The sequence below is a fragment of the Galleria mellonella genome, unplaced genomic scaffold (genome assembly GCF_026898425.1).
Source record: "Galleria mellonella isolate WM207_F2 unplaced genomic scaffold, CSIRO_AGI_GalMel_v1 utg72, whole genome shotgun sequence".
NCBI classification, from domain to species: domain Eukaryota; kingdom Metazoa; phylum Arthropoda; class Insecta; order Lepidoptera; family Pyralidae; genus Galleria; species Galleria mellonella.
In genome coordinates, this window is record NW_026442144.1 from 1,198,948 (window position 1) to 1,219,251 (window position 20,304).

General features: G+C 30.7%; 2 protein-coding genes across 6 annotated transcripts in view; one reads left to right on the forward strand and one right to left on the reverse strand.

The window, feature by feature from the left end:
- LOC113513108 (sodium/hydrogen exchanger 9B2-like) overlaps positions 1 to 18,334 on the forward strand; it is a 54,124-nt gene extending 35,790 nt beyond the window's left edge. For all 5 annotated transcript variants that reach the window (XM_031907994.2, XM_031907996.2, XM_052900880.1 and 2 more), the window contains 11 exons: positions 3,718 to 3,809; positions 4,220 to 4,319; positions 4,401 to 4,549; positions 5,385 to 5,616; positions 5,859 to 6,028; positions 7,637 to 7,851; positions 9,465 to 9,636; positions 12,142 to 12,296; positions 12,965 to 13,129; positions 13,714 to 13,921; positions 16,460 to 18,334. In XM_031907994.2, the coding sequence (XP_031763854.2) occupies positions 3,718 to 3,809; positions 4,220 to 4,319; positions 4,401 to 4,549; positions 5,385 to 5,616; positions 5,859 to 6,028; positions 7,637 to 7,851; positions 9,465 to 9,636; positions 12,142 to 12,296; positions 12,965 to 13,129; positions 13,714 to 13,921; positions 16,460 to 16,635 (1,834 nt within the window). In that variant the 3' untranslated portion in view covers positions 16,636 to 18,334. The remainder of the gene's footprint in view (positions 1 to 3,717; positions 3,810 to 4,219; positions 4,320 to 4,400; positions 4,550 to 5,384; positions 5,617 to 5,858; positions 6,029 to 7,636; positions 7,852 to 9,464; positions 9,637 to 12,141; positions 12,297 to 12,964; positions 13,130 to 13,713; positions 13,922 to 16,459) is intronic.
- On the reverse strand, positions 13,989 to 15,620 carry LOC113523274 (hornerin-like). Its single transcript, XM_026909166.3, has one exon. The coding sequence runs from the start codon at positions 15,563 to 15,565 to the stop codon at positions 14,132 to 14,134; it is 1,434 nt and encodes a 477-aa protein (XP_026764967.2). The 5' UTR covers positions 15,566 to 15,620; the 3' UTR covers positions 13,989 to 14,131.
- Positions 18,335 to 20,304: the final 1,970 nt, after the last annotated feature.

Below are 20,304 nucleotides of genomic sequence, written 5' to 3' on the forward strand. Positions count from 1 at the left end.
GATAAAAATGTGTACATAAAATTGTTATCGTTTCAATGAATTGGGCATTTGAAGATACGAATATTGTAACATAAAATTTACAACATTAAAATGTTAAAGTGAGCCATAAATTTTAGCAGAACTGTCATAACATTTAAAAGAAATACAATTATTGAATTGTTTTTATTCATTGATATAAATAGGTTAATTTTTTCTATAAACAAAAAAGTTGTAATATTAAACAGATTTCTAATTAAACTAATTGAAATAAAAATGTAATTTTTTATACCTAAACATGCTACCTGTAATAAACATAACATGACTTCATTTATAACGAAACATTTGCTCTTATGATTATTACCCTTGATTATGTGTTCTACAAAATACATAATAAGATACAGATAGGTATAGTTTATAAATGCACGTGCCCTAGATATGCTGTACTCCACCTGTGATCAGTTTAACCCAGAGATTAAACATTGACCTACTGCACGACATCATTATGTTCTTTTCCGTTGCCATTACTCTGTCTACCACCTTTTATAACTAATGCTTATAAATAAAATAATAAATTAAAAAAAAAATAATAAAATAAAAAATTTAAACAAAAAGAAAATAAGAAATCTTAAATTTAGTTTTTTTTTTTATTTTGACACAATTTTCTTCCATTGTCAATCGACTTCAAAAATGAATCTCAATTTTGTTGACTTTTTTATGTTTGTCACCTCATAAATCCATCATTTACAAATTAATTTGAGATTATTTTTTTATCTAGGTACTTTCAGGTTAGTCCCATAGAAATTTTATCCAAATCGGTTTAGTTTTTTAGTTTTTAGAGTAAAATAACTTATTTTATCACAATTAAAGTAATTTTTCTTTTTTGGAGTCCTAAGTTATCAGTGCAAATCATAATAATATTCTAATTAGGTCAGAGGGAGAATAGTCTGCATGAGTACCAAGTAGTTTTTGCCTCTAAGCTACGATGCTTGCCTGACTGTATTTCGATTAAGAGAGTGAGATATATCCCAAAACTTAATACCACAAAATAATAACACGCTATGACGTCAATGGTAACTACGAAAAACATAATGCTTTATGTATATTCTGTCGTGCCGTATAAGTATACGGTACTGCTCAAGACGACGGTTTCTGTAGGGTGTGCTATCAACCTATTATTTTAAACCATACAAACATCGATATTTATTTTAAACTAGCTTTCACCCGCAACTTCGTCCGTGTGACCGGTATATATTCACTGACCAGGATAAAAAGTAAACTATATATATACACATATATCTCCTTCGCCATTCCACATAGTGCCTGTTCAAAATTTCATAGCAATTAGTTTAAGTCATTATGGATCGTGACGATGAGTAAGAAAGTACAAACAACATGTTCACAGTTACAATATTAATAATTTTCACAATTAAATTATACTATACTATTCTATAATAATCTACATTGTACAACATGGTATTATTCCATCAAGGTGACCTAGTAAGTTATTAATCGGTAACGGTAGTAGGTAGTTTTTACTGTTACGGTTCAGAATTTGACCCTGACTTCTTTAGTTAGTAAATTAATTAGGCAATAAGACTAAAAACTAAGAAGGTATTGGACCAACGCTGAAATAAATACCAGACCGAATGTAGAACTGGTAACTGGACAAAACGCTAAAGTTATTGGATAAAATATGTTTCGATACATCAAATTTATTCCATATTGCCTTTACAAAAAGATGTCCTTGAGTGTGACGGCATGTGAACAAATATACCATCGTAATGTGGGTTCGTAAACTATTCACAAACGTGAGTTTAACTTAGACCGACTTATTAATAGAACTTTGACTGTACTACAAAATTTTTACAAGGAACTTGTCAGTCGTTATTAATTAGTTACATACTACCCTACCTTGTTCGGTCGACTTCCGAGTGACCTTCCTGGTAACTATAGCGATTAATTCCTAGCAAGTTCACCACGATATGCTATTTGACCTAACTTCATCCTCACGGAGCATCACTTATTGGTGAACCGCAAACGTACAGCAATATAAAAACGGGGTTACTATTTTTTCTACCCAATTCTCCTCTGTAACAGAATTCATGTTACATAATTCTTAACAGGCAGTATATATAATTTTATTTGAATCCAAAAACTTATTGTTAAATAATAATGTGAACTTAAGATTTTTATATTTTATGTTTTTATATTTACTAGACATTTGTATAGCAATGTTAAAATTAAATGGTATAAATCATTTTAGACCACAAAAAGGAAAAGTCTTATCTATATCATTATAACAATATCATAATCAAATCAAAAAATTTCTAATATAACGGAAGTTTATAATACTTTCGTTTTTAGTAAATTTTTTCTGTCGTACTAAACTTCAAATTGTTTATAATTACTCCTCTTCATCCAAAGGTTGCCTGGAAGAGATCGCTCTTAGCGATAAGGTCGCCCATTGTTTTCTCATTGTGATTATTTCTTGTAATTATTTATATTTATAATAAGTTTACTATTGTAATCTTTTGGAGGAAACAATAAAGAGTATCTATCTATCTATTCTTAATATTTTTTTAACAATATTATTTATAGTGACGATCAATAAACACGATATAATTACAAAAATATTTATCAAAATCAATTCAGTTTTAGTGAAAGTATGGTATGATATACTAACAAAATATAGTCCAAGTAAAAACCTTCTTCTTTTTTAATTTCAGTTGACGATTAATTGCATAATATTTACATTTCGCTTTCCTATTTAATAACAATAAAATCGTACCATATTGTGTAGTGCTACTATAAATTATAAAAGCGTCCATTGCGATATCTTACAGTATAAGTACATAAAATACTAAGACACCTGCCTTGCCTACGATATAAAGTATTGTCACCTTAGAGAGAATATGGTATGATCTAAATAGAAATCATTCTACCCTTGACGTTCTCCGTATAAACCTTAATGGCATACGAGTTAATGTTACAGAGCATTTTCTCTAGTTTATATCTTTTTCTTATCTACTATTATACATAAACAAATAATACTGAGTAAAATTTACAAAAAATTTATACACTATATCAGTTGTTTCGTGTTAAAATTTTATAAGTATAGTGTACATATGACTAATCAATCAATCAGCATAATACAATGCTAAATAACTATTTGCATTATGTCATTAGTATTTACTTTATATGGTTGAAACACGACAAAAAAATGTTAATTCCAAATATAAACTTAACATTGGGATGTCGTTTATACTTAAGGCTCTAAATATTTTGTCATGTTTCGATTTATATTTCTTAGGCAAAATTATTCAATCTCGCTAACAGAATACTCTCTTGGATGCTATACTTGGATCCGATTATTATATATGTATTATCTATGCTTGTATTTACTTCAATCTAAGTAATATAACATTGTAAATAAATATTGAAAAATATTGCAATTGACAATTTATGCATTTCCAAAGTCAAGAACAGCCGTGTTGTCCCAGCATAAAATAGGCCACCCCTTCCTTTCCCCTGGATGTCATGAGAGGCGATTAAATGAATTTAATTATCCAGGTATGGGCAGCAGTATCCCTGTGACAAAACCTCTCAAGGGGGAGGTCTATGTTCAACAGTGGATAGTTAAAGACTTATATGACGATAATGATGATAAAGAAAATATTACTTTTATAATCCATTAATAATTAAAAAAAATCTTTTACTAAAAAAATTTCCCATCTTCAGGAATGGCCGCGTATCAACATCTGCCGAGGGGCCATCGCGCCGCAAGAGCAATCTACACAACGCTATGGCAGCAGAAATGGACACATCATGGGGTGTGTTGTCTCTTTCCTCTATATTTACAGTAAAGACAAAAATGTTTAAATTATAATTATTGAATATGTGTAAAAATTACCTCAAAGTAAAAAATATTTTATTTTGCATGTATAATAATTTATATTTAAATTTTCGACGTGTTTAAATGCTCAAAATTTGTCTCACTTCGCAAAGACTTTTGAAAGGAATTTGGGTAGAACAAATTTATTGAACATTTTAAATTCAAAACAAGCATAAGTTATGCACATAATTAACGATAGATAAATATACCACAATTAGACTGTGGTGTGCTTGGTAGAAATGAACAGGTGTTCGTGGAAACCACCGGTGTATTCACACGGGCATTTTCATCGATTGTCCACACTCGACTTACACTTGTTTTACGTGACGCTCGTCTGCTTATTCCCAGACCGACCGGCGCATATCGAAGGCAGGTATAAGAAATATTCGACAACGTCCTCCGTATACTCGAAGAAAGCATTATCACAGCAAAGCGAACACGTAGAGAGGTAAATTACCAACACCCTAAAACCTGATAAACTTCAGGGTTTTTTAACATTTTCGTAATTGTTTGATAATATTTTTCATAGATCTTGGTGGTATGCGTGTTGCCAGAAGTGCCATCAAGAAGATTCCGGAATTCCTTCGTGGGAACCACCAAACTGGCAAAAAATATGCCCTTACCCACTATGCCCATCTTACAGACAATTCGCACAAACATTATCAGTGTTTATCATCGGTAAATATATTTTTTTTATTTTCAATTTACTCTTTATTGCATAATAACAAATATAATTTATGAAGAGGACTTATAAGATTATTGTATCGTAAGCAAGTATTAATTAACAAAACTTTAAATAATGTAACAATTCTACATATTAATTTTGGATTGTTATTAAAAATAGTTTGGCATGTAATCGATAATCATACAATTATAAATTAATAAGTATATATTGTAGTTTTTTTAAAGATAAAGAAGCCTTTATTCTGCGCTTAATATTATACAAAATTTACTGTATGATTTTAATTAATATTGTATGCATACATTATATTTTTTTCACTAAAAATAAACTATATATTATGAAATAGTAATATTATATTATCAAAATTATATGTTTTAATTATTATTATTTCCACTGAAATTGAGTCTCGTAGCACAGAGTGCCTTGAGGCAAAGGCCTCCTCCATATACTTTCTTAGTAAGTTATATAGTTTCTTAATAAAGTAAAATAAAATAGAATAATTCATATTAATTTATAACAGACTCAATTCAATCCAATTTTAAATCAATTTTGAAATTTGATGATAATAAAATATTCAGATAAATTTACAATACAAAATAATATGAAAAAATCTTAATATACAATTATGATATTATATCTAACTAGTTCTAATAACAATCAATGGTTCAATAGAAGATTACTTTAATTTCTGTATATTAGTTCTGTACCTATTTTTAAACAATGACAGTAAAGCTGCGCAAACAGCGCGTAGCAAACATTCAGCCATATTTACACACTTCCTATATACAATATAATGAATTTGATGATTAAGAGACAATTTCTTTTTAACAGGTATACTGGTATGGTTGATAGTATGGATAGTGATGGGAAACACGGTGGCACCAGGCGGACAGCTATTTATGCTAGTGGTACTTACCATCGCGGCACACTTCGGTGGCTGGCTGATGGTCAAAATCACCACACTGCCCGCCCTCATCGGAATGCTGATAGTCGGGATTGTTATGAAAAATATAGGCTTTGTCAACTTTGATACAGATTATTTGCATGTCTGTTCATACATTAGGTAATTATTTTGACTATTATTTAAAAATACTGTGATATTTTATACGTTTTTTATTTTTTTATTCAAATGGCAAACCGCCTATATGCTGTTGGTATATGCTAACGGAGTGCTAGTAAGAGATAATACGACATTATTAACTACAATGGTTTCCAATGGGGACCGACCGGACAGAGTTTATTCCCTCCAGCAATGTAGGGTAGGTTAACTATATAAGTACTAAAAAATGATTACTACAATTTCAGAAAAATCGCTTTAACTATAATCTTAACTAGAGCGGGAATGGACTTAGACCCACATGCCATGAAGAAATTCTTCTTCACCGTGATCAAACTTGCACTAGTGCCGTGGATCTTTGAATGTATACTTTGTTCTGTAATGGCGAACCTTCTACTCGATTTACCATGGGACTGGGGTAAGTTCAATATTTACGTAACTATTTTTTTTTATTTCATTAGTAGTCTGATTTTATAAATTAATTTGATCGGTCTTCTAAATACAGTCTTACAAAACGCAACAAAAAAGCAAAATACAATTCCTACATTTATGTAGTAAATCCCGCGAGAGAAAAACAGCAATAAGTATATTAAGTAAATAGAAATTTTATAATATAATAGTATAAGTAACAAAAGTTATATGTTACTTATGTGCTGATTTCTGTTGATTCTGAAATAATAAATAAAGTTTTTAATGTGTATAATGTTTACTTTTTTTTATTTTTTGAATAAAAAATATTATTTATATATAGTTTGGTTAAATATATATATATTCCACAACATAGGATCTTTTACACATATATTTTATACAATTCGCACCAGAAGTCAATAAATATATTCAAATTTCCAAAACTTCTATAGCATTTAATCGCATAAAATTGCTCAACAATATTAATGTCGGTAGTAGAAGAACGTAAAAAGCAAAATTAGTTACATGTAATACGACGACTTATCTATGCAATGAAGTACAAAAGTTTAAATATATTTAAATGTATTAATTCCTTTAATTCCTTCAGTGTTGTGGGTGCTTATGAACAACGGTAATCTCTTATCTTTAAGTAAGCTCCTGCTCGTTGTTTCCACGTGTTATAATTGGCAATTATTAGTCGCACCCATAAAAGGTATAACATAGAATACTTTATGCCTTAGAATGTTACATAAAAATAAATAGGATGGCTGTACCAATCGCTCTAATTACATAGTATTATTACAGATGGGAGTGTGTTTATTTGTTTGTTTGTTACATCTTGATGCATTCATAGTTCAAACAATCGTCGTAAAATTTTGTATGCACATGAAATTTTGGGATGAACTACTTTTTATTTTGATCAATCAATATATCCCACTCACCTTAATTAAAAACTAGTTAATAAAAATTTTAACTTACATGGTTTAATTTTTTTTTTATCAATTCAATTGTATTTTCTATTATTCCTATAACATTAATAAATATCTTGTTAATTAGTTTATTTCAGAAGACCATATAAAAATTTGTTATAATTTATGTCGAATTCTTTGTTCTAATAACTTAATACCATTATTTGTAATTAATTAGCTGAGCAGATTATATCAGCAAAACTTGCTAATTCATCCACGTCTTATATAAAAGCCATATTTAGATAAATAGATAAATTACTAATTCACTATTACAAGCACATACTTTTTGAACTTATAAACAAAACGTAAATAAGTTTTATGTGCCGCATAGGAGAATGAGTAACCAACTCAGCATTAAGTCGCGGGGGTACTCATTATATTCTACTGGTATCTTGTTTTAAATCTTACTTTTCAATAAATTATGTACATATTAATTTACATAATTAAATAATTTACATAATATACATGTACATTTAGATAATTCGTTATATTTTTTTAATATAAACTTATATCCACGTTCATGTCGATAGGCGACGATTGCAATTCGTACTGTCCAACCTATCCGTTGAACAGTACAAATTGCAATCTTGCATCGTAAATTGAACTATAGAAAAAATTACAGGCAAATAACATAATTAATATTCTTCCAGCTTTTCTACTGGGCTCTATAGTCGCGGCTGTGTCTCCCGCCGTCATCGTTCCGTGCCTTTTCCGGTTGCGTAGCAAGGGTTATGGCGTCTCAAAGGGTATACCCACCCTTGTGCTCGCTGTATCAGGAATTGATGACGCCGCCAGCGTAGCCGTTTTCGGCATTGTTTCCGGTGTTATGTTTTCCAATTCATCACTCACTATGAACATTATTCAAGTAAGTATGAACAACTCAAACCGGAGAAATACGAAACTTTACATTTAACTTGATTTCAGAAAACTATGAAAAGAAAACTACTAAAAAGGTATGAAAACGAAGTGAACGGAATTATTCTATTGACGAAATATAACATTTTCTCTAAAGAAATTTCTACTAGTGAAACTGAAAATTTTCCTTAAATAAATTGGAACGAAAAACGATAATTTAGAGTTCATTTATTATTCTACTAATGAATATTCATCGTCTCATTAATAGAATAATATTGACTTTATACATCACATACATTTGTACATACTAACTGTAATGTACAAATGTATGTGATGAATAAAGAATTTTCACCAAACGATCTTAATAACTGGACACGCCGTGTTAATATAGAAGGATTAAAATGAGTTTCATTAGTAGAATACTCTTTTAAAACAGCGTTAATGATTATGATTCCATTGTGTATTAAAAAATTAATATACAAACGTACGTAGAGAACATAATTGTATATCTATAATACCTATGTATATTCTGTATGTATATGTACGAGTTTGAATTATCATATGGTTTTCTCTCGTATTAGTTAAATTCAAAGTAACGATTGCATTAGAAATATTTTGTGTAACAAAATTTTAAACATTAAATCTAATCTACTGTACTAGTAGATTTGACATTAAGTACCTACACACTTGTATTACTACTTTCGTATTTTGTATATATATACAAGTTTCTTTAACCAGTTAAAGCAGTTGGTGTCATTTTTTTTTTCTTTAATCTACCATAACAATTTAACTTCCGTTATGTTTGTTGCAGAACTTGTTTCTGGTATAAAATGCAGTTTTTTTAACATTTACAAGTTCAACACTTACGTCAGCTTTATATTACTTAAACAATTTTATTATCTATGCTTTCAAATTTTGTTTTACGAAAAAAACAGACTTTAATCTTGATAAAATTAATATGGTATTAGCACAGAATCAGTACCAGGCAACAAAATAAATAATACTTTTAATACAGAGATTATGATTAAGATAAGATATCCATGTTAAGATTTCTGGTATTTAAACCCATAAAACAAAAAATGTGACGAGAAAACATAATACTTTGCAATAGAATTCTCTCTTATTTTTTTTTTGTTGCAATTCCGATATAAAATAATAATGCCCAAAATAATATTCGAATGCAATACTTAAAGTATATATACATACCGATTACATACTATACTAATTATATATTATCGTTAATATATAACAAAATGTAAAAATAAATCATATATTTTATAAAGTTTAAAGCAATATATCACTTAAGTTTATTTTTGATGAAACATTTTATTCGGCAAATAATAAAAAATTTAATAAAGTGTATACTAGAAATTTAAAATTACACGAAAATAAACTATAAAGCATTGTCAAAATCAATTAAAAAAAATATGCAAATTTAAATTGAAACTGATGCAAAATAGTAATTTCATAAATAATATTATAAACAGTATTCGTAAATAATATAAACAGCTATATCGCATTATATACACAAAAAAAAAAACAATCGAATTAAGAACTTATTTTTTTGGAGTCACTAACGAGTAAGAAATTATCAGTTAATAAAATTACCTTTTACATTTCTAGGGTCCACTAAGTGTCATCGGTGGTATATTCTTTGGAGTTTTATGTGGTTATCTGGCCAAGTACGTCCCGGAAAGAAATGATTCATTTCTGGTGCCACTTCGTGTTTTGCTACTCCTTACCGGTGGATTAGTCTCTGTGCTCGGTTCCGAAGAGATCGGATGGGGTGGTGCCGGTAAGTTCATCTCTGATATTTTAACCTCTCAACTCTATCAGACTTAACATGTGCACAGAGTTAACGTATCAAAGAGCTTCTTCAAGATGAACGTAATAAGGTTTCCTGGAGATTAGCGACGTGCATATGATACCTCTGGTGGTTAAAAATCCCGCTAAACTACAAGAATCTTAATACGAGTAGAATTGGCTTTAATAAGCCACAAATATAAAAATACAAGCCCGTTAATATTAGCGCAAGAACCCTATTGAACTGAGAGGGTTTTTTTAATGGATGACAATAGCATGGTAACCCCACCTGCGCTAACGGTATATGCTGGCGGGGCACCAGTAATGGATGATAGATAAGATGAAAAGACAGGTCACTTAGTCTATCGTAATGAATACACAAGGAATTCAGCACGATGGTTTCCAGGGACGATCAATTGGAGGTCGACCTAATGAGGTATATTACTAGCAATGGGGCTATGGGGGCGGCAGTTCATATTACAAACAAATCCTACTTACTTTCGTATAAGGTGGATTTTTAACGCCTTAGTGCTGTCAGTGCCATATAGGTTACAGTAAAACAATTTATCATTAGACACTGTAGTGTAAAAAACAATACTTTGCATGTTATTACTTTAGTATAGGTATACCTACAATATAATACAATAAAAGGAATTAATACGCACGTTGCCGAGTTTTATTTGCATTAAACCATAATATAACTAAATCAAAATATCAAAAATTAAAAATAAACATCTAAATTAAAATATAAAGAAAGATAAAATAGCATGAGTTGCGAAAAACTGCATATATTAAAATATAATTTTAGCTTTTACTTAATTATGAAAAAGACTAAAAAGGCAAAAATATAGAGCATTGTTTCTACATCTGTATTACTCTACAACAGACAAGAGAATTATTAATTCTGAAAAAAGTATTAACTGCGGTACGGAGATACTAAGACCGAATATCAACCATACCTCTGCATTTTTCAAATTCATATTCATATCGTTTAGTAGTACGTTACTGCAGCGGCCAGCAACTGAGGCATTGATGGACGAACGTGCAAATGTGTGCTGAGGCGTAGCCGAGGTACACTTACGTGAGTCTATCAATACCTAGTTGTGGCCAAAGCTTGTATAGTACTTTTCTCAGACAATGCGCGGAAATAAAAAACACAATTTTACTTTTTAAGTTCAATGACGAATAACGAACAATAATAATTTTTCACGCGCCATAATGTCTTCTTTTCCTTTGTTTTTTTTTTTTTCAATAAACAGCTTTCTAATTAGAAAGCTGTTTGCAAATGCAAGCCAGTTCGAAATTAAAATAAAACCTTTTATTAGTTACCTCCTTGGTAGCCGTGTATCGAAGTAAAAGGTCATTCCATTTTTAAATTACAGGACAGATATGAGTTTACATAGTAATTTATCTGGCCGCAAAACACGACAGATATGGATTTTCATACAACTTTTGCCGGCCGGTGCCCGCGTGTATGTGGCCAGTACGGCAATTTTGATTTATCTCAAAGAAGATTATCAAAATAATGCTCACATTTCCAAGCATGTTTGAGAAAAATTATTATCACTTGCTTCGTGCTTTGAAGAACACTCTATACACGGGTAAAGCCGTCATCCGATACACCACGTCAGAAACCTTGGTGTATAACGAAAGTGGCTTAAAATTTTTTGATATCAGAGAATAACCACCCTTTCACAATTTTGTAATTAACCAAATGATTTTGTAGAATTCCTAAACATAACCGTAAACATAAAAGACATGTAGGTTTATTCTAACAACCGTAAGTTTTGTTTACTGAAATGAATCGCATCAGATAATTGTTTCCGTAATACTCGTATAGGTAATGTCGCTTACACCTGAACAATGCAATCTAACGAGAAATACTTAAGTTTATCAATATGATGGTAGTCAGAACAACAAACAAATTAAATATTTTTTTCAATTTACAATATCAAAATATATACAGAATTACTCCTTCCAGAAGTACTAAATACGGAAATGATAAAAAAGCAATAGAAATTAAAATCTAGAAAGAAAGAAATATTGTTATTCAAGTTATTCAAGCATTTTTAAATAGTAATTGTTTTTTTCATTACCGCCTATTTAGAACGTAATTTTAGCCAACCAGCTAGTTAATTACAAATAAATAAAATACAAGTATTAATAATGATTATAATTTACAATTTCTATCAAACATTCAACAGTTGACTAGAAGAAATCGCTTTTATGGGATAACTCTACCATTGTACTCATTCTTTACTTAAGAACTTTTTATTCTATAATTGAAGACTTTACTGTACAATAAAGTTTTACAAACAAACAAACAAGTATATCAGGAATAAAAAACCAGGACACGATTTAGACTTAAACAGCTAAATTGATTTGAAAGAGATAAACCATCACTTTTTATACAAATTCAAACTAACAAAACCGTAGGATGTAATAAAGAGTAACTCTGAAGCTGTCTTGTTTATTTTATATATTTTGTATGTTTTAGGCCCACTGGCAGTGATTGCCTTTGCTTTTGTCGCTTGTAAAAACTGGTCAGAACTCGGTTGGGAAATAGAGGACAACCCAGTAGCCACCGCTTTCGAAATCTTCTGGATGTTCTTTGAACCTATGCTGTTTTCAATAACAGGAGCACAAGTAGTTGTGAGTACAATATTTAAATTAATTATTTTGAATCACATGTTTCACTTATATATGAGAACAAATCTATGCATATATATTAAATAAATGGGTAATAAATAACAATGTTTTAATTGGACGTTCAAAATACAAAATCTCATAACTTACCTACGTATTTCTTTGGTAAAATAATATACGTCCGCTATTGTTTTTTGTTCTAAGAAGACATAAACGATATGCTTTTCTGTAATGTAATCATCATATCTCTACATAAGCAATTTACTGTAACATTGTAACAAAATGTAATTTAACATTGCACTAGACATGTAAATGCAATTAATCAATTAATAATAAACCCCCTAAAATTGCATGGTTAGATCAGAAAGACTAAAATTTATACCCAAAATAATTCATTAATATTGTGAGATAACGAGACGACCATAAAATGAAATATTTTACACGAATTAGATGTCCCTCGTTTCCATAGGTCATTATTAAAAATAATCATACTCCAATAACTATGATTATATATTTATATGGCAATTCTATAGTTAGTATAAAAAACTCTACACAAATATACTTATTTATTAAAGTATATTTATACATAAGAATATTTTTTTATAGTTCCAGAAAACATGATCTGACCAGAATATTAACGTTCGTTTGTGACACTACCATTTTCACGCTTTCAGATTTCAGAATTACCCATACGACTTGTGCTTATCGCTAGTGGCATATTAGCAACATGCGTAATTCTACGTGCAATTGTTACCAGTTTGAGCGCAGTGCGAAGTAACTTGAACACCAAGGAAAAGATCTTCGTAGGATTATCTTGGATGGCGAAAGCAACTGTCCAGGTATATACAAGTTTATCTACATATAACACTCTTGGAAATTTGTATGCAATTGTTCCAAATAAAACTTACGCAAACTGTCGTTTACATTGTCAAGTATATCAAATGATGAAATGTGACCCCGCAATAAAATCATTAGAACGATGTACTTATTTATTTATAGAACTTTATTACACTTGAACAGTATAGAAGGTGTTCTAATTTTACATGTAAAATTAGTCTCTATCAAGGTAACTAATTAAAATATAAATAATTATCTATGTGAATTATTGAATAGTAATATATTTATTCTGCTACTTAAAACAGATTATTGAATAATACACTAATTGTACAATTTTGTATTTTAAATTGTACAGAAGTTTTCTTAAATTAATAAATTTGTAGATAGATTGTTAATCCTCAATAATGCATTAACGTCCCACTACTACTACGAATCTCGTCCATAAACAATTTACCTACATAATGACATTTAATCCGCTGGCCAGACAACTTAGCATAGGGTTTTTTCCTGTTTTCTTACAGTGATATATTGTACTTTGTTACCTTAGCTCTTACGACATCCTTAATATTTTTCTTGTATTTCGCAGGCTGCATTAGGCCCAGTAGCTTTAGACGAGGTACGAAAAATAGTCGGCTTAAACCCATCAGAACTAGCAGTTCTCGAGGGTTACGCAGAGGTCATCATCACTGTGTGCATTATGTCCATCGTCATTACCGCACCAATAGGAGCCATCATCATTACACTGACTGGACCCAGGCTACTTTCCAAGACTACGAAACCTCCAGTTTTAGAAGGTAAATTATTATTTTTATAAATTGCTATTAGATTGAATATTTATAAAAATTTACCAAAAAAAATACATTTTTTTTTCCAAATATTTATTTACTACCACTACAGTATAAAGTTTTTATGCACCTACTTTTTATCGTTTTTAAATAACACAAATATTATGATACTTTGTTTACTTGACATCATAAGAAACATCAATTACAAAAACAAACATATCAATAGTGATAAGAGAAACTGTTCGGATCATTCTTTTTGGGGTCGTATGTGGCTATATTTCTTTGATTTGTAGGATAAAAAAAGTTTTGATCGGGATTTGTTTGCACATTACTATTTGTTGGATTGTACGGATACGCAGCGTTATTTGATGTCTGATTAAATTGATAAGGATTAGTACCAAACGATTTTTGTCCCTGAGTTTGTGGATAACTTGGAAAAGAGTTACCGAAAGGTTGTTGATAACCATTATTATACGGTTTTTGATTTGTTGAATTAAATCCGGAATAATTGGAATTCCATGTATTATTAAGTGGATATGTTCCATGTTGTATTGTGTGACCTATTGTAGATGCATACTGTCCATTTGTTATATTATAAGATCTTGAACCCTGTGTATATGATGGGAAGCTTGGATGCGAGTTATTGTTATATGAAGTTTGAGGACGAAATAGATATCCTTGAGTTGGATACTGTCCATATGATGTCAAATTATTAGAAGGCCTCGAATCCTGTGAATATGATGGGTAATTGGGGCGCGAATTATTATACATGTGTGGAGTTTGGGAACGAGATGCATAACCTGAAAAAGTATTACCTGACGATGGGTACTGTCCATATGATGTCAAATTATTAGAAGGCCTTGAACCCTGTGTATATGATGGATAATTTGAATGCGGATTGTTATGCGTATATGAACCTTGAGGACGAGATGGATAACCTGAAAAAGTATTACTTTGCGATGGATACTGTCCATATGATGTTGTATTACTATAAGGCCTTGAATGTTGTGTATACGACGGATAACTTGGATATGTACTGTTGTTATTTATTTGTGAAGAATTTGGACGAGATTGATGTCCTGGATAAGTGTTGCCATATGACGGATATTGTCCAGAAGATGAATAATTGTATAATGGTGCTGATCCTGGTCTATGGTTGGAAGCATTAAAGACTGGAGTATTAATATTGTATGGACCATTCTTGGGTGTTTGTGATTGATATGAATATGGATATTGTGGACGATTTGTAGGATAGTAGGACGACGTATTTTGATTATACGAATTCGTGGGATACAATTGTGGATATAATTGCGAATTTCCAGATTGTATCTGCCTGACGACGCGTTGTTTCTTGAGTACACTACTCTCTTCTTTCTTCACTCTACGAAGTCCAGAATTTATTGAAGCTTCTTCGTATTTACTTTCATATATAGCACTAGCCGTGTAATGTAAATTATTTTGTTCTATTTTATTAAAATTCACTGAATTATCCTTGGTCTGAAAGTCACGTTCAATAGGTTTTAAAATGTCAATAATATTATGGTTATCTTCATATATATCTTCCACATACTTTCTATTTACTTCAATAGAATTACACTTATAGTTCAGTAACACAGTGATTACTAAACAGACGCGATGCGCAATGTTAAACATTTTGACGACTGGAAACCTGTCGCGCTCCGCTATACTGTAGCGACTTAATACATTTTAATCAATTTAACCTATATAAACTATGACCTTATTTACTTATTAAAATGTACTCATTATCCTGTATTTATACGTTATACGACGATAACAAAACGTGAACGCTACTTTAATAATATACATTTAATTAATTAGTCATTACGTAACAGTCTTATTGTTATTACAATTTAAAATCCAACAGTGTGTCATAAAAAGACAATAATTGGGCTAGAACATAAGTTTCTAAAAGAGAAATGTAATGTTTCTTGTATTTTATTTTTGCGTTATTTTATATTATATTTTTTTAGTATTGATATACTAATTTTACTTTGTAATTAGGTACTTAAAAATGCCTTATAACTTTGAACAAGTTGGGTATTTACTATGAGTACTTTGTATAATATTATAAAGAGGGGGGAAAGGGATTGTTAGTGATGGAGACTGAAAATCCCATTGCTAGCAATATACCCAACCAGGTCGACCACCTCGCGGTTCCCTCTGGAAACTATCATGGTTGATTCTTGATGAATTCATCATGATGGGCTAACTGACCTGTTTTCATTCTCATCTATCACCCTTCACTGGTGCTCCGCCAGCGTATCCCATTAGCGCAGGCGAAGTTACCATTCCATTTTCACCCATCAAAAAAATAATAAAGATATAAGGATTTGAATGTTTGATACTAAATCATGGTTAAACGTATTTTATGAAAATTGGTATATATCTACTGGAACAGAACATAGAATATGTTATAGATTAACTCATACGAGCTAGTAAATAAATGAAATTCTCCTATACTAGTAAACACGCTATCACGTTCCTATTAAATTTTACTTAATATACAAATAATTTGTGTGTATACAGGATGGCGCCGATCTCACCGGCCCTCTATTCGAGATATATCCATCATAGACGAGGAGGAAGTAGCAGAACGGGACGCCGAGGGTAACGAGCAACAATCACCGCCTACCACACCAGTACCACCGGCCGCTTTCAGCACCCCCACGCCTATTACCGTACAACCTAACCATCGAACTTGACGAATTAAAACGGCAAATAATCTAGCAATACACCCTCGTCGAGTTTATTCATCTAAAATTGAGCGTATAATTGCTGGACTCGGTTTACAATGCCTTCTCTTTCGTCTCGAATATCGTATGCGAAGTGAATTATATAGAAAAATGAAACGTGAACTGTACAGAAAGCGACGGCGAGAGTATGTTGCTGTTACTTTGAATAGAACTCGTAAAAACAATTATCGTTTGCTTCGTGAATTGAAGTCACAAGTGCAATAAGCACAGATTATATATTTCGATCACGTAGATGCCGTCCACCAAGTGCGCTCTTTAGTGTTTTTCTGCCGAAATAATATTCTTACGTACGTAATGTAATATCACGAAATAGTTCTATTAGTCACGGAAGTAGTAATAATAAATTTATTCCTTGTAATAGACTGTATAGTATGTCAACATGTCTTTTGTATTAGAATGTTATTATTTTTATACTAAATTATAGATGGTCCAATGAGTATTACGTAGTTAGACTTCTAAAGCTTTATGCTAACGTGAAAATATTAATTATTGTTGTGTTTTTTCATGGTGAATTATTAATACGTAACGTTACTGTGAAATGCACTTTATTGAGTAATCAAAATATTTTGCTGGTTTTTTTTTTGATATGTCATATAAATAAATGAAATAATTTAGAAACAATATGAGTATCTACATAAAGAGATATTCTACCAAGTGCTGCAAGATTAATTTAAATAGTTCTCTAAGAAAAACAAGTCCAGTGATATTGTATCAAATACTGTGATGTAGTTAACGCATAAGTACGTCACTTACGGATTATTGTAAATAATTTCACAAGTACTTTAATATATCGAAATTTTATTGTAATCACCGAGTGTAATAACTAACTAGTATATTAGGTTCATTGTGATAAAAATGTATACTTAATAGCTTTTTATGGCAAATACAAACCTCGCTAAAAATTAGGTGATTCTACATAAGAGTTATTATTGTTAACACCCTGAGAACGTATATTTTTGTAAGTACTTAAATATATTGTATAAGTGTATTAATTAATTAATTTATGTTTATTCTGATCAGTATTGTCTGTATGAAGGAAACAAAATTACTAATTTAATGATTTGGTACAAATTTTACTAAGTTGTAAGTAAATTTACTAAATTTAAGAACGTAAATGCGTACTTAACGTCATGTTGTACTTATATTAGGTATATATATAATAGTATAGTTTTAAATTTTTGCAGTAAATCTACCTAAAACGTAAATTAAACTTAATATTAGAATGCTAATATATAATTTATAATGGTTATGTTACTGTCTTATCAAATCAATCATTAATTTAGATTAAAAACTCGATAGATCTATATGATCCAAACAAGCTTTGTTTGAAAAAGCAATTTTATATAGGTACGTCTATTATCTTATTTTCGGTATTTATAAAAGACAAACTAATTTTTCATGATTGTACAATTTAAAAAGTAACGTCATGTACACTTTACGCAATAAACTCATATTTTTAATATCAACAAGAGTAATACACCTTCCTGGGAATAACTTTAAACATAAAATATATATACCTAATGTCAGAAACAAGTTATTGTCACGTATCCATTCCTAATCTGGGACCATATTTTTAGCATGAATTTGTATTAAAACTACTATTAGTATTTAAAATTGAAACAAATACGCAATAAAATTATTGCAACATGTTGTTAATTTTATTTTAATCCCTTAAATATATTATATTTATCGCTGTAACTTAAAACTGTAAACTGCTCAGTTGATGTAAAGTAGTAACCGTAATCAGCACATTCTTTCAAGTCGACCTCCGTTCGATCCCCTCTGGAAACATCGTGGTTACCTATTGCTTAATGAATCTATTATGATAGGCCAAATGACCTACCTTCATCATCAGCTATCATCTATCAATGGTAACCTGCCAGTGTATACCGATTGCACAGGCGGCATGACCATTATTTTATCATTCATTAAAAAACCAAAAGTACATGAACAGCAACATAGACACCATAGAATATATTATGACAAATCTCTCCTTAAACTTTGTTATTTTTAACTATATATTACCACCACTGTCTGTGTAGTCCCGACACCCCTATAGGCCACCCCTACCTTTCCTGTAGATGTCGTAAGAAGCGAACTAAGTAATTTAATGGTAGAGAGATGAGCAGCAGTGTCCCTCTTAAAACATCTCTAAAAACTTAACTGCAGTTGCCAAGCGTGGCAACTACTGGAAAGACTCCCCTTATGAGGAAGGCTTATGTTCAGCAGTGGACACTTAACGGCTGAAATGATAATGAATGATTACTATATAGCCATATCCCAACAGCAGTAGAAGCACAACTGCTTGATGACCGAAACCCAAATATCTTTTTTTTATGCAACTTAGAATGGCAAACAAGCTGACGGCCCACCTGATGGAAAGTGGGAATCGTCGCCTATAAACATACTCTTTCGCCCATGATACCCCTCATACGTATTCATAACACCTGAAGAATCAGGTGTTATTCCTCTGTACCCTGTAAATTCACTGCCATATCCTACCCTTCGAACCAAAACACAGCCATACAAACACAATTGCTTCACGGTAGAAACACAAATAGGACAGAGATGCTCAAGCAAACGACTTTTGTACAGTCTCCCTCGAATATATCCTGTTCCTGTATAAAAACTTCGTCGAAAAACATATTCCCCTTAATGCAATATTTGATGTACAGTATATGGATATCTTCACCAATTGAAAAGCGATTATAGTAATTCTACTTGCGTTTGACAGAGTGTAGTTCTGTATTTTTTCACGTTTGAAGTAACCAATACTTTTTATTTATATTTTTTTAAACAAAACATTGAAAATTACCTAATAATATAACCACTGAACTAAAACACTTCTAACAAAATATTAATAAATAAATGAGAAGTTAACTTAAAAATTTCATTATAGTTATACCAATTTACTGAATACAAAATATATGAATTCATTACAATCTATGTAAATATAGTAAATATAGTATTATCCCAACCCGTGACCCTTGAGAGTAGTTGGTGGGTGGGTATGTACTTTAAATTATTAACAAACTCAAAGTCATGTTTTCATGGACTGCATCAACACAACTAACTAACAATTGCACACATAATGCTGACAATAAGATTTTTATTACTTTTATAACAATAGACCAATCCTGAAATCTAAAGCTCATATAAAAGAAAAAGTCTCAAAAATCCAACACTGACTAGTCATCTCTAGTACGATGATATTCCTTTTTTATACGATTCGCAAACAAGCTGATAGTCCACCTGATAAATCATGGTTATCGTCGCCTATATATACGAATGATTTTTTAGTTGACTCGAATAAGCAATTAGAAATTATTATATAATAACTGTAGTATTGCGAGAAAAAGTTTTTATGTATGTGAGACTGACCAATTATAATTTATTTAAAATATGATTACTTATAAGTAAAAATAGGTGTTCTTAATTCAAAACTTCCCTCCACATTTTTTGCGAGATAATTAAAATTACCATGTCTCATTGAAAAATGGATTTGCGTCGAGAACATTTTCGCATTATGATTTTTTACGACTTTAAGTGTCGCCTGAAACCGAACGAATCGTACGATAGACTTCAAATGGCAATGGATGAAAGCCCTTCTAAGGCAAC

What these genes read in the sequence shown, in the direction of transcription:
- LOC113523274 (XM_026909166.3), bottom strand. Translation starts at nt 15,565, where the DNA reads ATGTTTAACATTGCGCATCGCGTCTGTTTAGTAATCACTGTGTTACTG.